Here is a 15,757-nt window from a genome sequence, read left to right as displayed (position 1 = left end):
AAGCATTTAATAGATTTAGACATCTTGGCAACTCACCACAGTCATACTGAATGAGCCTCAGATCTGGAAACTGAGTCCTCATGCTACTCTGGATACGATGGAGATTGCTTGTGAGTGGAGCAACCCGACTTGATAGCATGGAGGAGAAGACTGACTGACTGTGGCTCAAAGAGGGAGGAGGATGGCAGCAGTGCATGGAGATTGAAGGAGCCTCTACGGGCGGAATCGCAAATGTGAACCTAAAATAAATCGAGAAGAATTACAAGTTAATCACAAATCTTCCCCCTTAGTTACAGCTCTTGTATCCTCAGTTGACATAATGTCCAAAAAAAAACAGATCAAGTGATCACCTGTCTATAATGTCAGAGAGTAGCTCCAGCCTCGCCTCAATGCTGTGGATAGCTTTTTTCACAGCACGACTCTGTGACCAGATGTCATATTTGTTTTGGAACTGTGTGACAAGACAGCTGCTGTGACCTGACCGCCCCCATTCTGCCCGAGTAGACAGGGCAGCTGGAGAGGGACGAGGGCCTGGGAGAAAAGTCAGAAATTCCAAAACCTCTTGGCCATACACGGGCTTTGCTCCACAGTGCTGCTCATTGACTCTAAAGATGAAGTCCAGCTGACTGTCATGCTGCTGTTTATAGCTCTCTGCCAGCCACGGCTGTTGAGATAGAAGGTAAAGGGCATGTCAAGAAGTGGATAAAACGGCAATGATGATGTTTATAATTGAAGTTCAGTTTCATAAAGACAAAAAGAGGTGCAACTTGCTTACCATGTAAAAAGGGGAACGAGGAGGTGGACGAGGTACTTTTCTGGGTGGAGGGAAGGTTTTTTCCCCTGCACTGAGCTTCGACTTCATGGTAACAGGTTTTTGACTGCTGCTACTGTCACGTGGTGTTGTTAAAGACTTTGATGCAGAGGATGAGGGGGTTGCAGGAGCTGATGGGAGAGAGGAGAAAGCAAAGTTAACATTCCTGTTGGTGAATACATAGAAACATTTCCTACAAAAAACATTTGGCTAATCTATGAATAAAATGTAGTTGTATTGGCTCATAATATTTGGACATTCTAACCGTAATTTATCGCTCGACTTTTTCTGTACTAGGCCTCCAGCACCGGTCAAGACCTTTGAACAATTAAAGTAATAGACAAGGCAGTGGTTGGCCCTGATTTTTGCCTATGGCCCCGATTTTTGTCCATGGCCCCCTTTACACCTGGCATTAGCATGCATTTACACTTCTGTTCAATGTACTCTCCGACCACCTCCCAAAATTGTTTGGCAGATCGGATAACAATTCATTCTCGGTGAGACTTGGGTGTATTTACACCTGTACAAGAGGTCAGGTTCTATCCAACTGCAATCAGCTCACAGAAAATGCATTTTAATGTCAGGTGTAAAGGGGACCAACGTGTCAGATCCTTCCCTCAAAGGCTGATGTCATGCCATACACATTTGAAAAATAGCAGAGGAGCAAGCATCCTTTAAATCTACCAAGGGATAGCATGTTCCTCTAATCCCATAGCCTGCATTCCCTCACAAGAGAAAGATGATTGCAGTAAGTTAACCATATGGGACCCAAAAGAAGAATATATAATCAAACATGCCAGAAACAGATCTTTAAACGAAACTGGTTTGAAATTATTTCTTGCCACCATCTAAACTCCAAGGATGTTTTCTCTAACTTGACACAGTACACACTCTAAAAGAAGATTACAAAAAGTAAAATGGAAAGGCATGTAACAACAAAATAGCAAAGATCAGTTGCAATAAAGGTTTGACCCAGTTCTGCCCATCATGCATGCATGCAGCCTTATGAATTAGCTCGAGAGAGAATAACGTTCTCTCACCTGGCCTCTCTGTGCTCGATGAAGGGGTCTGCACTACTTTGAGAACAGGGCGAGGGGGTTGGGGCTGGTTCGGGGTTGAACTAGTGTTTCTGGGAGGAGCTATGGTGTAGTGGGCAGTAGCAGGACCAGGGGTGCGCTGGGCTATTTGCAGTGGAGCTGTGTTTCTGATGGGGGTTGTGTGGACGTGGGCATGCAAGGTGGGGGGTGCCTGAGGAACAACACGGGGGGAAGGAGCCACTGCCAGGGTGGGCACAGGCCCACCCTCCTTGCCTGCTGACTGGCGCACAACGATCTTCACTACGCCGGGGCTGCTCACCATGGATGGGGGCACTGAAAAACATTCAAAACCATGTCAGCTTTGAGAAGGAAACCTAATTGAAATGGTTAAGCACAGAAATAATAGCGATCACTTTGAATGATGAGATTTAAATTGATTTTCTGACACGGAACAAAAAACAGAAAATGCCTCTTAAATGAGGGTCCTTCCTCTCAGTTGAGGTCAGTTCTTGCATTAAGTTCAACTTCACAAAAAGTAAAGGACATACGTCAGTGAAAGGCATGAACGTATAATGACTGATGTCTACTGACATAATGTGGAAAAGCAATGTAAAGAAAAGAAAGCATTGAAAACCTTGTGCAGGGGCATTATGAGATAGGCGATTCACAGGGGGAGCAGTGGAAGAGGTGTTGGCAGTGTTCGTGCTTGCGGGGCTCTGGACAGCCACCTGAGCAGGTTGACTGATAATGTGGTGCTGCACCCCGGTGGACATCAGGTGCATTACATTTCCTACAGGGAAAGCGAGTCAGACCACAGGAACAATTTCAGTTCGTAGCCGGTCATTTACAGTAATTTAAAACAATCCTTTAGTGAGAGATCAGATTTACACTCACCTTGAATAGGGCGTGGAGTAGCCGTAGGGACTTGGTGGATCTGAGCTCCAGAGAGAGTCAGCTTGTTGCCCTGAAGTTGAAAGGTGACTGGTTTACTGCCCTGACATGATGACACGGGTCGCCCTGCCAAGGAGGCAAGCTGAGCTATGCTCACTACTTCGCCAGCTTTAAAAGGGAAAACAAAAAGAAGAGGATGAGAAACATTTTCAACAAATCAGAAAGTAATAGAAATTAAAAATATATACTCACAAGGCAACCTGGCTTGCATATCTGGACTAAGAAGAACCCTCTGGGGCATGCCGGTAGGGTTTGGACTTGGATGGACAGGAATGCTGGCTGTGCAGGGAGTATTAGGAGGCCGTACAGTCAGTACTGGCTTGGGCACACTGGATCTCACAGCAGTTTGAGCTGCAGGATGCATGGATGTGCGGGGAGGGGGGGCAGATGCAACAGAACACACCACTACAAAGACAAAAAAAAAACATGAGGAGACATTAGTAAGAGAAAGATGGTTTGGGGAAGGCAACATTATCACTAATGTGGTCTAGAATTATGGCTGGAAATCTCAAACTACAGCAATATCAATAAGACAACAGCATAAACTGCATCTTTGGTTTAGTTGTATCTACTGTATCTACTGCTTGCCTTGTTGAACTACAGGAGCAGTTGCAGGACTTGAGGTAACTTCAGTGATTGGAGGTGGTTTGGGAGTCTGAGCTGCAGGTGGCACAGAGCAGGTAGGTTTGTTCATCAGCAGGAACGGTCTGTTATCACCCTTGGGCGGCGGCTGGAACATCCTGAAACAGACAGACAATATGTCAAAGATCAACAATAATATGAATGTATTTGATTACATACATATGGGATTTCTGGAAATCTCCCTAGGTTGAGAATCAAACGTAAACCAACCCACGTCTTCCTCGCCACACATACACCCAGCCCAGCAATAACTAGTGTAAGTGAGGGTAATAGAAGATTGAAATGTTTAGACCCGATTTAAACTTCTCTGATTGGTTTGCAGGGATCTGCTCTCTGGAAACCGCTATAGGAGTCAGACCAAACAGTGGAGAAAGTTAAACGTTCAAAAGTCTGGTTATGTTTTATCAGAACTGATGCTGATAATAGTCTTTGCCTAAAGTGCAACAAGAGTTTTGCTTGTGTTAACTTAACTGCTTAGCTGAAATACCGTGGTCAGAAAGCACAGGGTAAGTATTTCCTCCAGGACAGAAGCTGAAGCTGCTTCAGGCTGACACTTTAAATTAAAATGTATTTTAGGGCTATGTTTTAACATAGGGAAACTTGCAGAATAGTAAATAATCAATTGTTAAAGGTTAATGGAAAAATGTGATAAAATTGTGACCAGTTTGACCAAAAGCAAAGAAGAGCAAGGACAGGAATAAAATCATATTCCACCTGTTGGTATTATCTTCTTGTACACTGGCAACTCAATATAACTGAAATACTAATCTGAGAATCAGGAATACTTGACTGCAAAAGTATTAGTTTGAATCTGTACCTGTTGACCTTCATGCGTACTGGTTTGGGTCTCGGAGGAGGTCCAGGAGACTCCATGATCTCCTGGATTAATTGGCGCGTGACCATGTGCCGTGGCAGGAAGACATCTGCCTGGTACCGGGACACACGGCTCTCTAAACCAACAAGGTCAAACGTTGACAAGTCGCAGCGCTGTGGAGAAAAATTGAACAAATTATTACCTCAATAGTGCTCAGTTTCAAAGTATTTTTTCTCTTCATATTTCAAACCAAATCAAAGATTTCATGGTCTCCCTTAAATGCTGACCTTTAAAGGAGAGATCTCCAGGGCTTCGTGCACCAAAGAGGCTGTACGGAAAACAATGGGCTTTGTGATGAAGGGAGACTGGATGGGTCGAGGGTCAAACAGGTTGGGGTGGTTGCACACTTTGCGGAGTTGCATTAGGATATTGATCACAGACATGAAGTGACCGCTAGCCAGTGTTTCCCGTGTCCTGTGAATTACACACAAAAAGGGAATGAAGAGACCTTAAAGATAGTATCAACAATAACAGTATGTGACCAACTGTTAATATAATTCATATATCTTTGTGTTTGTTACAGTTATTAAAGACAAAAATAAACTAATTTTGAACATTGCTAAATTCTCTTGCACAAAACTGTTACTTACGAGGCCTGTGCCATGAAGTCATCGTAGAGGAATCGTTGTCTCTTGGAAAGGCGACAGCGCACAACGTGCTCATATTTTTTGGGCATCTGCTTCTCAACATCAATTTTGATCCTCCGGAGCAGAAAAGGTCTCAGCACCTTGTGAAGCCTCTTGACCAGGCCCTCGTTGTACTCCTGACTGCCCTCAATCATTCCTGTAAGCGGGTTTGAAAACCACTCTTTAAACTCACGGTGGGACTGGAAGACATGGGGCATGAGGAAGTGCATCAGAGACCACAGCTCCATCAAGCTGTTCTGCAGTGGGGTTCCAGTCAGCAGCAGTCGCCGGTGGCTGAAATTGGGAGATGTCAGAGAAGACGTTTCACTGTTTATCCTCATGACTTAAGATGACAAAAAGAACTTTAATCTAATCAGGACTTTCTCAATGAAATAGATTTCTAATAAAAAAAAACTAACTAAAACTCCCTAGAGTTGACTGACTTGGTGCCAACTTGAACACGAAAATGTGTCTGTTTGCAGAGAAACAAAACTTGCCTCACTGGTCATTTGTCAACTTTTCAGGATGCTCACATTTTCTTTCAAAAACACATTTTCTTTGGGCCTACCTCCCAAAAATAAATACAACTGTTCGCATCAAAAATGCTGTAGATATATGTTGACTCATCAGTAGTGGGAAAATAATTATTCAGAGTGCATACTTCCGAGAATACAAAATACCCAGCTTCACTGACCTGTTGAAGTTCAGCAGGCTCTGCCAGCGCTGCGACTTAAAGTTTTTGATGTTTTGGGCCTCATCTAGGATGAGGTAACGCCAAGACTTGCGTCGAAAGGCCTGATGATCCTGCAGCACCAGCTTGTACGAAGTGATGCACACGTGGAAAGCATTAGGCTTTGTCCAGCCCTGAGAAGAGGAGAACAGTAGTACATTTCTAATATTGTCAACCACATTTAATTATAATTAAGTAATTGCAGCTCCCACACTGGAATCAAGCAAACTGCAGATAAAACCACCCAGAGCCATTGGAAATATTACCTGTCTCTTTAGCTTCCTCTCCTTTTGGCTACCAAAATAAGTGAGGATTTTAAACCCGGGACACCAGCGCTTCAGCTCCATCTCCCAGTTCAACATCACACTGGTGGGGACGATGATCAGGTGAGGGCCCCAATTACCTAAATAGCAACAACCAAGGAAATGTAAGTAAATGAAAGGATAGAATGAAATAGAAAAAACATTAAAGTGCTGTATTTGGGAGACTGTACATTACCTTTTTCACAGGCGAGGTGAGCAAGCAGAGCGATCGTCTGGATCGTCTTTCCCAAACCCATCTCATCAGCCAAAATGCCATTTAGCTTTTTCTCATACATGGTGACCAACCAGTCGAGTCCAATGTGCTGGTATTCTCGCAACGTGCCGTGCAGCAGGAATGGGATGGGGGTCTTGACCTTTTATTGGGCAGAAGATGAGAAATCTATGGTCCTGAACTGCACAGGATTGTGTTGGTGAACTTGAACACACAAAACAGTCCTACTTTATAAACTACTGATTTGGAGGGGTTTCTCCTGCTACAACAATAAAGATCCGTTACATCTGCACTACACTCAAGGAGTTTGCATGCAATTAGCCTCAACTATCATTCATTCATTAAGATTCATTACTGACCTTTGTAGTAGCCAGAGTGTAGCCTTTAGGCTGCAGGCTCTCTGCAGTGGCAGCAATATGGCTGATTTCTTTCTTTGGTCGTGAGCCAGAGGGTGGGCTGTGGTCTCCTTCCTTGAGCAAGAGCTCCATCCCTTCATCTCCACAGCCGTCATCCTCTTCCTCCTCCTCTTCTTCGTCGTCTTCCTTACTCTCTTCTTTCTCGCTCTCATCCTCCTCTCCACTGTCTCCAGGTGACACTAGGAGCAACACATCAGAAGAAGTTGTTAAAGTTATTTTACTGATGGAAATGTCAAAATCATGCAGGATGACGTGAGCAGTTGTAATTCTTATTGACACCATGAATACCTGAGGAGGAAGAGTTGCTTTCCACATCACTTTCGTCTTCCTCAGTCTCCACCTCGTCATCCCCAGATGCCTCAGAGTCGGAGCTCGCTTTAGAGACAGAAGCTGACGTTGCCTCAACGTCTGAGGCATAAGCTCCTTTGTATTTCTCCAACAGCTCCTCAATACTCATGTCACCTACGCGGAGATTTAGAGACATGTCAGGGTAGAAGACGAGTAAAACAGTTGTTTTTTTAATATTTGAATGAACTTGACATGGAAAAGACTTTGAGATATGAAATTACTTGTTTGCAATAGTATAGCAATGGTGTTGCCATTGAAGATCTGAACACCGGATTGTAAAAGTCAAGTTGTTTCACCGTCTGTGAGCTTTTTAATGTGTCAAAATACATCCACAGTACTCCAAGTTCTGGCTTATACTGTATGACTTTATGTCTTCTTCTAAGCCCATGCAGACCCTTCATAGTTATTTCCTTGTAATATCAACGTTTTTACACAGACATTTAAGCTATTGGGCAAATTATTTTCAAGGACAACACACTTTACAGAACTATCAAGTGTTGCACAAATGAACACAAGGCCACACAATACAAAAGCATAATTTATTTTACAGTGTGCACCAATAAAAAAAAAAGAAAAAGAAAAAGCACCAACCTTCTTTAGCTAGTTCATCCAGTTCTTCTGCATGATCTACCGTTCCCTCAACCTTCTCCTGGGCTGCTATTGTGTCCTCTTCGTCCTCAGCTGAAAAAGAGAAGAAATTGAACATTTATTTCATAACATTTCCAAGAAAATTCTGGTGCAGTGATTAATTTCCCAAATGCAGTATAATTTATGCTCTTCTATACCATGAGAGAAGTGATCTTACCATCCTCTTCATTGGCAGTGAATTCACCATCTTCCTCTTCCACTAATGGAGACGTTTCATCAGAGCCTTCTTCCTCAGAGACCGAGTCCTATGTAGTGCAATGACAGAGTATTTGCATCAAATGTAAACCTAATTTAACATGATTATATTTAACAGCACAACCAAAATATTTATTAGATGTGTATGTATTCATTTGTTCAACCCCTGAATCTGAAATATACTATATTTTATAACTGAAAAACAGATAGATGACATGATCCATATGTTAGGCAAAATACGTAATACAGACAAGAGATATATATTCATTTTACTTGTGGTTTAACAGTGGGATAGCAATAACACTAATTTTGTAATAATTATCTTTTAAAAAGAAAAGCATGGACATGCAGTCCAGGTTTCTTTCAGCTCTATAGTTAATGGTTAATGTCTGAATGTGCCAATAAGTTTCGAATGAATTCTGAACTGTAATTCCACGTACGGTTTAAACGAGAGCATGACACAACAGAAAATCTTAAAAGTAAGCTCAGTGAAGAATCAGTGACAATTTCCCAGTGCTGGCAGGTTTGTGGAGGTACCTGTGGCAGGTTGAGGGTGCTGAGTAACTGGTCCAGTGGCAGCATGCCCTCCTCCTTCAGCAGTTCAATCTCTCTCCGGTGGCTCTCAGCATCATTGCCCTCCTGCTGCTCCTCCACGTCTATCGTCTCCTCATCATCTTCCTCCTCACATGGTGGCTCAAAGTCTCTGTCTGCATTAAAAAAGGAATGGTTTGTGCTCATGCCACAAAAACACTCAGCTGTAAGGTTTTAAGCCACATGTTCACAACATTTCAGGAGACACTGTTCCAGTGTCAGAGATTCTTGATGTCCAAGAATATTCATTTTGCAATTCACCACCACATAACTTTCACATAATGAAGACGAAGACTCAACTACTGGCACAAAAATGAACCATGTCCTTCCTCTGCCTGAACAAACCCTTAACCTGAAATGACTGCACACAGCCATGCTTTAGGAATCATGATCCATTGCCGACAATGGCTGCAGACTAGTGTGACAAGTTTGACAAGTTTCTCATCGGTCGGTTGTTGAGAAAAGTTAGAGTAGTCTTCAGGTGTATTGCAATGACAGATCTGATTTAACATCATATCAGTCAAGCCAGAGTACATTTGAGCTAAGGTAAGAAGGTGAGATTTTCAGACGTGAGATTATGGTGGATTCTTTCAAAGATGAAACAACCTTGACAGTCAAAAAGAGCCTTTTGTCTTCATCATACCTCTGTGGCAGTCAAAGAAAATTCAGTCATTGGTGGTGTAGCTATGCCAACGTCGAAGTCTGAACCAATGGACCAACTGAAGGGATTTTCAGGACCAAGCTCATTTTATTAAATAAAAAAAAAAAAGCGAATTCTCCTTACCATCCTCATCAGCAGGAGGCGGCATAGATTTTTGGGGAGCCACTGGGACAGTTTCAGCCGGCCTTGTGGTTGCTAGTGATTTGCTGAGAAGGTCCGAGTATTTCTCCGTCTGGCCAACAATGAAGTCGAGCTGCAGGTCCAACGCCTTCTTCCTCTTTTCCTCCAATCTGGATTGCTGCTTGTATTGCACCACCTTTATGGTCAAAGACAACACCACTCTTAAGACTTTATGCTCCTCCGCAAATATTTATCGACTGTAACTGCATAGATTTATATTCTTTCTGAAAGATGCATAGAAATCACAGATTTAACACTTAACCAGTGTCAAATTTTGCAATTCTTTACCTTTTCAACACTGCTCCAGAATGCCCGCACTTCCTTTGCAATAGAAGAGGCAACTTTTCTAATTTTAGCATGCTCGTCTCTCTTGGCTTTCTCTTCTTTTTGCCTCAGCTCCTCGTGGTGTCGCATCACCATTCGTACTACCTAAAAAACACAATAACAGATCCAATATAGAACATAAACTGTATAGAACACAAAAAAATATTTATAAAACACCTTTTCAGAAAAGCTACTCAAGTGGTGTTAAAGTAATTCGATTTAGAAGCATGCTAATTAAGCATATGTGACAAGTGAAGGGAAGCACTCACCTTTCTGGCCACGCCTCTCTTCCATCGCCTCTCTTGGGCAAAATCTGCAGAGAGCCACTGCATCTCCTCACACAAGTAATCCCAGTGAACTTTTGGTCGCACAGGTTCTGTCAAACGCGTGAGACGCTTCATTGACCAGAAGCCTTCTCGCTTGAGTGCCAGGGTCCGATGCTCAATGTCTGCTTCCTGCACGACACAAATGAAAAAAAAAAATCCCTCATTAAATCCTGCCACCACATTGTTTCACTTGTGATCTAGTGATTCTGAAATTAAAATGAGTTCATTCAAGATCATAGCTTTTAACTTCTATGATTCTGAATAGATTGATTGTTGTCAACACACGGGGGGCATAGCACAGAACTCTGATGGTGTACAGCTTTGCAGGGGAAAGTTTTGCATGAAAACTTTCATTATATATGCACCCGTATCTCTTTTCCATTTTCTCCTGTGCTGCAGCAGACATGCCGCTCTACATCGTTTGAGAATAATTGTAATATTAATGATAATATAAGGCTGCCCTTGTGATGTGTTTCTACTTGACATACTTCTGAATGCATCAAGTTAAGTTTAAAAAAATGAAAAGCAGCATATTCTCCAGAGCTAGAAAAAGTATAAAATGGCAAACATTTGAAAAATGCAGTAATTTTACTGAACACAGCAATACTACAGACATAAGTGTGGCCTAGCACAGAGTGAAGTAAAAATAGTGCTTTGCTATCTCTTTACTGAATCAAGAATTACTTTTGTATTAAATATCAACCCCAAACCAATTGTGACAGCATTAATCAGAAACCAAGTAGTTTAATCTCCCTGCGGCAAACCAAAAATGTTGTGTCAGAGATATATTTTATATGATTTAAATGTCAGTCTCTGACAGCAGCCCCATCAAGGCATGAGGCAAATAAACTGTGACTGAAAGTCTTTTGTGCCATCTCAGATCAACTGAAGAACAAAAATGTCATATAGATTTATTAACTAAACACGGTTCTTTTAAACTCAAGCAGCGACCATGATTTCCCATTTCCCATTACAAACTGTATTTCAAGGCTCACTCACGTGTTTAGCCAGCTCTGCCATGTCTGTGTGACGCTCCCCACGGGGTCGTTGAGGAGTGGTCTGATCAGAGGGCGAGCTGTAGCCACCAAGAAGGGAAGGAGAAACAAATTTGCCGTGAGGATCCCGGAGAGGCGAGGACTTCTCCCGCCGTGTGCTCCAGTCACAGCCGGGTGAGGGACCAGGGTAGGAAGAGGAGGTGGAGGGTGAGACAGGAGATGAATTCAAGGTAGCCCTGTCTGCAATCCATTGCTGTACCTAAAGGCCATGGGACAAGTATGAAAAGGAAATAAGTCAATAACAGAAACTAGCTGATGTGAGCATACTGCTCTTAAATGTAACAGAAGTCACATGCAGCTTGCTTTTAGTGCAGAATTATGAAACATGAAATAGTCACAATACGCTACAAACTGTGATGTTAAGGAACAATGCCTTCATGTCTGTCCTGCTCTGTCCATGCTGGAAAACACACATGGCTTAGCATGCGGCCAAATAAAATCACGAAAGAGCAAAAACGATTTACATAAATATGGACTACATGCAGACTGAGGGATAGGTATAATACCAGAGTGATGCCATATTTACACAGTTAAAACATGCCAGCATACCTCATGTGAATCACAGAAAAACAACGACATGATGGAATAACGACGTGATAGCAAATAAAGCAATTTCGTCCTTGGCAAATACAGATTTCAAGTTTACTGCCGTTTTCTGAAATGCTATCATATAAATGCCACTAAAAAACAAGCACAACACAAAGACATTGTGTTCTTGTGTTGCATCAGAAAAGGTGTCACTTTGTTTTCAAATCCTACCTATTCTGCACCTCCCTTACTCTATGATTCAAATTAGTTTAATACAACATCCCATTCCTCATGAAAATACCTTGTGTGGAGAGCTGGGTGAAGCCATTTCTGCTTTGTCTTCATCAGGGTCTTCATCACTGCCTTCATCTGGACTGCTTATCTGCCCTGAAGCAACCTCCTGAGCCTCAGTTTCTGCCATGGCTTCATCCTGGTCCATGTCCTCACTCTCATCCTCCGCATAGAAAGAGTCGGGTTGGCTGATGGGGTCATGAGGACTGGTGGATGTTGAATCTTCCCTCTCCATTGATGCTTTGAGGATGTCATGAGTGTGTGGGATTCCTGGTGGGGTGCCATTGGTAGGTGTGACACAATCTCGGGACCCAGCTTCACTTGTTGAAGTTTCAGCGACAAGTAAAGCCTCTTTTTCAGGTGTACTTATTGCGGTCTGGTCAGGCTGAAATATGACATTACTGCTCATACTGGCCTGCTGCACTTCCACAGACAACGCTTCTTCCGGCACAGAGGCTTTATTGACGGAGCACTGTTGATGGCTGCTAAAAATGCCTGACGAACACAAAGAGTCTGCTGCTGAGACAATTTGGGGAAGGCACTCCTCAGATACTGTGCCAGAGCAAGAAGCATTGGCCAGCTTGCTGGCCACGTTTTGCTGCTTGGACACCTGTGCCAAAAGGGAGGGTGGAGTTTTCAAGATAGGACTTCCACCCAGTTTGAGAAGGATCGGATTAGAATTTTTTGTACTAGAGATAGGAGTGCTGCAGTGAGCCACTGGATTGGTTCCTGTGGACATGGCAACACTCTGGTCATTATGTGATGGAGTTTCTGTCAAAGCAAGGATTTCTTTGGTCCTTTCACGTGAAGATACACATGCCTCAAGCTTTGTGGCACTTACAATATTTATTCCTGGGGTCTGCACACAAGAAGGTGGATTTTCAAAATGAGGTACATGTACTGAAACAGCAACAGATGATTGTGTCCCAGTGTCCTCCCCAGTTACTACTGGAGATATGAGAGATAATGAATCAGTTGTTGCTTCTACTTCCTGTTTTGGGGGAGCTGTGTGATTTTCAGCAGAATCACTCACATCCGTTTGGTCCGACAATGCAGCATTGGCCTGTGGGCAAGTTGTCTCAATTTGCCCACTGGTGCCTGTCTGTTCAACAGTGAACGGGTCAGATGTAACAGCAGCTACTTCAACTAAACAAACCTCACTTGAGTTTGCCACTTGAACAGCTTGGTTAGCATCTAATATTAAATGCTGTCTGACAGAAGTCGCTCTCACGTTTTGTATGGACAAAGTATGGCAATTATCTATTTGATTTGCATCATTTGATGAAGGCAAATGCTGCTGGGTAATTATGACAGTGTCACTATCATTGATTGTGTGAATAGATGGTCCAAGGTGCATCTCCAAGTCCTGTTTCACTGTATACTCAGAGTTTTCTAGTAATGCATTGAATAGGTTCACTTCATATCCTGGAGAGTGAGGTATCTGTGTGATGTTACTGGCACACACCGTTTCCTCAGCAACCTCTTCCACCAGGCCGCAAAACTCATACACCGGCTGTGAGTCCAACTCCACATGTGACTGAACCCTCTCTTCATACAGCTTTGGTTCAGAAGTCAGTTCGTTAACAATGGCAGCTTCACACAGACTGCCATCCTCTTGTTGTATGAGGTAACTCTGATTCAGATGCATGTCAGACCAGTCCTCACTGATATGCCCTCCCTCTTGGACAACCACAATCTGTTGGGCTTCAGGGAGCTCAGCAACCAGTGATGCCTCTGTTGTGGGGATTTGATCAGAGGGGTGAGATGTTTCTGCGTCTACAACTTGTCCTTCCTGCAGAGAGACAACTATGCCTGTGTCAAACAGGGAAGGGGAAGCAGAGAGCTTTGAGGAACTATCCTGTGTGGAAGAACATTGGGGCAGTATTGTGAAGTCAGATGAGATTGCCATGTCAGTTTCTTCTTCCCTTGTGCTTCCATCCACCGGCTCTCCTTCAATGGGATCGCAGCCTTTGTCGACGTTGCCGTCTCCTCTGTTAGATGTGTTGCTGGACACTGAGCTTGTTTTTGTGTATAATCCATCAAGCATGTCTCTTTTATTTGGGGTCTCAAGTATTTCAGTTGAGGGAAGTTGTGTTTCTTTGTGAGAAGTTTCAAGAGGTCCTTTAACATGCTCCACTGTCTCAGCTGTTTCCACAGAGTTGGCTCTCTGTATTTCTCTGGCATCATCCGAGATCGTCTTGGTGATATTAGGTTGCTGTTTCGTATGTTTAATCTCACACCTGTCAAAAGAGGGTAAAGGGAGTGGAGATGGTTTTGAGTCTTTTTGACCATCAGCACCAGATGGAGATAAGTGGCCATGCTGATTTGCATGGACCAGTGAATCCCTGTCAGACTGCCCCACAGCCCCATGTTCTGTGTTAAATCCAACATCTGATTGTGGGACAGAAGATGATGAGGCAGTAAAACAGATTTGAGATGATGGTTGTGGGACAGTATTTCCACCTGTTTCCTCTTTTCCAACAAGTTCCATGTTTGTCCCAGTCTCTGGTTTATATTCCAAACTTGCAGACTCTTTCTCCTTTGTCCTTGCATTAGCCACAAGCCCAGCACCTTTATGTGGCTGAATCTGGTTTGTCTCACTACATGAGTGGCTTTTCTCTTTTTCAGTTTTTGACCCATATTGCAACTCTTGCACTGTGCTGTCGATCTGTGTGGCTGTGGCAAGAGGAGGACAAAGGGGTGTTGGAAGCCTTTGCAACTCAGCAGAGGAGCTACAATCCTCTGTAAGGGCTGTCGTAAAGGATCTTGCAACTCCAACAACTCCAGAAATGCTTTCCTCAGCGGAGACTTCCTTCGAGACACTGTCCTTAGTACTGCTGCTGATGGGGACAATCTCGGGCATTGGTGATGGAAGGATGTTCTCCATGCCAAAGAATGCTGAGTCGTTGCTCTCTGGCAATGGCACAGTGGATGGATTGGTGAACGGACGGTCTGGGTGGGGGGCAGCTCCGACCGGCTGCGGGGCATGCTGAGGCAACTCCCCAGCCACATTCTGTGCAGCCTGGGGGTTGCCACCCAGCAAATCCACAGCCGGAGAGGCTTGCTGCCGCACCGCCTCCTCCCCAGAGCGTCCTTCCTCTGTGTTTCCCCTGCTACACACTGCACCTGGTGATGGAGATCAATAACAAAGTGTCTAAACAAAAGATATACAACAACTAAATAAACTCACACAAAAAGACGTAAGTTAAAAAAGGCAGTCAGGGTGTAGCTGTGTGCTGCGTCTTTTCTACAAAAGCAGGATGATGTATTCAACTTGCAAAGGCAAAAAAAACACATAAACCATTTTCTCAGTTAAGGAGAAATTATCAAAGTTATAGAAGAAATAAAAGCCATAAGCAAGAACATGTTATATTCAGAAATGACCAAATGAAAGCAACAATTTCTCACCTGTCTGTGGTGTGAGACACAGATCTTCTGTGCTTTCTACTTCCAGGATGCTGAAATTAAGGTCCCCTCCACATATTCTACAGAAGCAAAAAATAGAAGAGAGATTAGAGAAGGAAATGTAACTTTTACCCAACCACATTGACTGTCACCTTAAACTTCTTAACCAAACAACAATTAAAAAAGTGACAACATTTTTGATCACTGGATATTTCATGTAAAACGGTCAAACAAGGTTTGATTTCATTAACTCCACACTGGTGAAATTCACACACATTTATTTATCCATGATGAGAATAATTTGTTGCAGTCCTGACCTTCGAAATGAACCAAGTAAAACTGGTTTTAAAACTTCAGTTATAATAATATCATAGTATTCCAGGAACATGGGGTACGCAATCATTACTTTTAGTGATAATTACATATTTGTATTTTGGACACTTGATCCAATGTTCTAAGTTTGACGACAGTGACTTTTGCAATCAATGAACTACAGCTACAATACAGTTCATAAGACGTGCAATTTGAAAACAAAATATACATGAGACTTTGAGCATTATATTAGCCGCCACTCACAGAGCCAT

General features: G+C 43.1%; 1 protein-coding gene across 1 annotated transcript in view; it reads right to left on the bottom strand.

The window, feature by feature from the left end:
* srcap (Snf2-related CREBBP activator protein) overlaps positions 1-15,757 on the bottom strand; it is a gene marked incomplete at its 5' end in the record, with an annotated part of 23,301 nt that extends 7,544 nt beyond the window's left edge. Inside the window, 28 exons of the mRNA XM_083903710.1 lie at positions 37-239; positions 351-664; positions 776-942; positions 1,852-2,181; positions 2,483-2,638; positions 2,743-2,907; positions 2,992-3,204; positions 3,388-3,539; positions 4,259-4,428; positions 4,543-4,729; positions 4,906-5,235; positions 5,636-5,805; positions 5,938-6,074; positions 6,170-6,347; positions 6,565-6,800; positions 6,910-7,083; positions 7,561-7,650; positions 7,775-7,862; positions 8,350-8,519; positions 9,188-9,380; positions 9,533-9,673; positions 9,838-10,023; positions 10,894-11,148; positions 11,302-11,349; positions 11,779-12,378; positions 12,802-14,894; positions 15,177-15,253; positions 15,750-15,757. Coding sequence (XP_083759836.1) covers positions 37-239; positions 351-664; positions 776-942; positions 1,852-2,181; positions 2,483-2,638; positions 2,743-2,907; positions 2,992-3,204; positions 3,388-3,539; positions 4,259-4,428; positions 4,543-4,729; positions 4,906-5,235; positions 5,636-5,805; positions 5,938-6,074; positions 6,170-6,347; positions 6,565-6,800; positions 6,910-7,083; positions 7,561-7,650; positions 7,775-7,862; positions 8,350-8,519; positions 9,188-9,380; positions 9,533-9,673; positions 9,838-10,023; positions 10,894-11,148; positions 11,302-11,349; positions 11,779-12,378; positions 12,802-14,894; positions 15,177-15,253; positions 15,750-15,757 — 7,231 coding nt within the window. The remainder of the gene's footprint in view (positions 1-36; positions 240-350; positions 665-775; positions 943-1,851; positions 2,182-2,482; positions 2,639-2,742; positions 2,908-2,991; positions 3,205-3,387; positions 3,540-4,258; positions 4,429-4,542; positions 4,730-4,905; positions 5,236-5,635; positions 5,806-5,937; positions 6,075-6,169; positions 6,348-6,564; positions 6,801-6,909; positions 7,084-7,560; positions 7,651-7,774; positions 7,863-8,349; positions 8,520-9,187; positions 9,381-9,532; positions 9,674-9,837; positions 10,024-10,893; positions 11,149-11,301; positions 11,350-11,778; positions 12,379-12,801; positions 14,895-15,176; positions 15,254-15,749) is intronic.

This window comes from Microchirus variegatus (genome assembly GCF_963457635.1).
Source record: "Microchirus variegatus genome assembly, chromosome: 17".
NCBI lineage: Eukaryota > Metazoa > Chordata > Actinopteri > Pleuronectiformes > Soleidae > Microchirus > Microchirus variegatus.
Note: the sequence above shows the minus strand (reverse complement) of the source record. Positions and strands in the feature narration are given on the sequence as shown.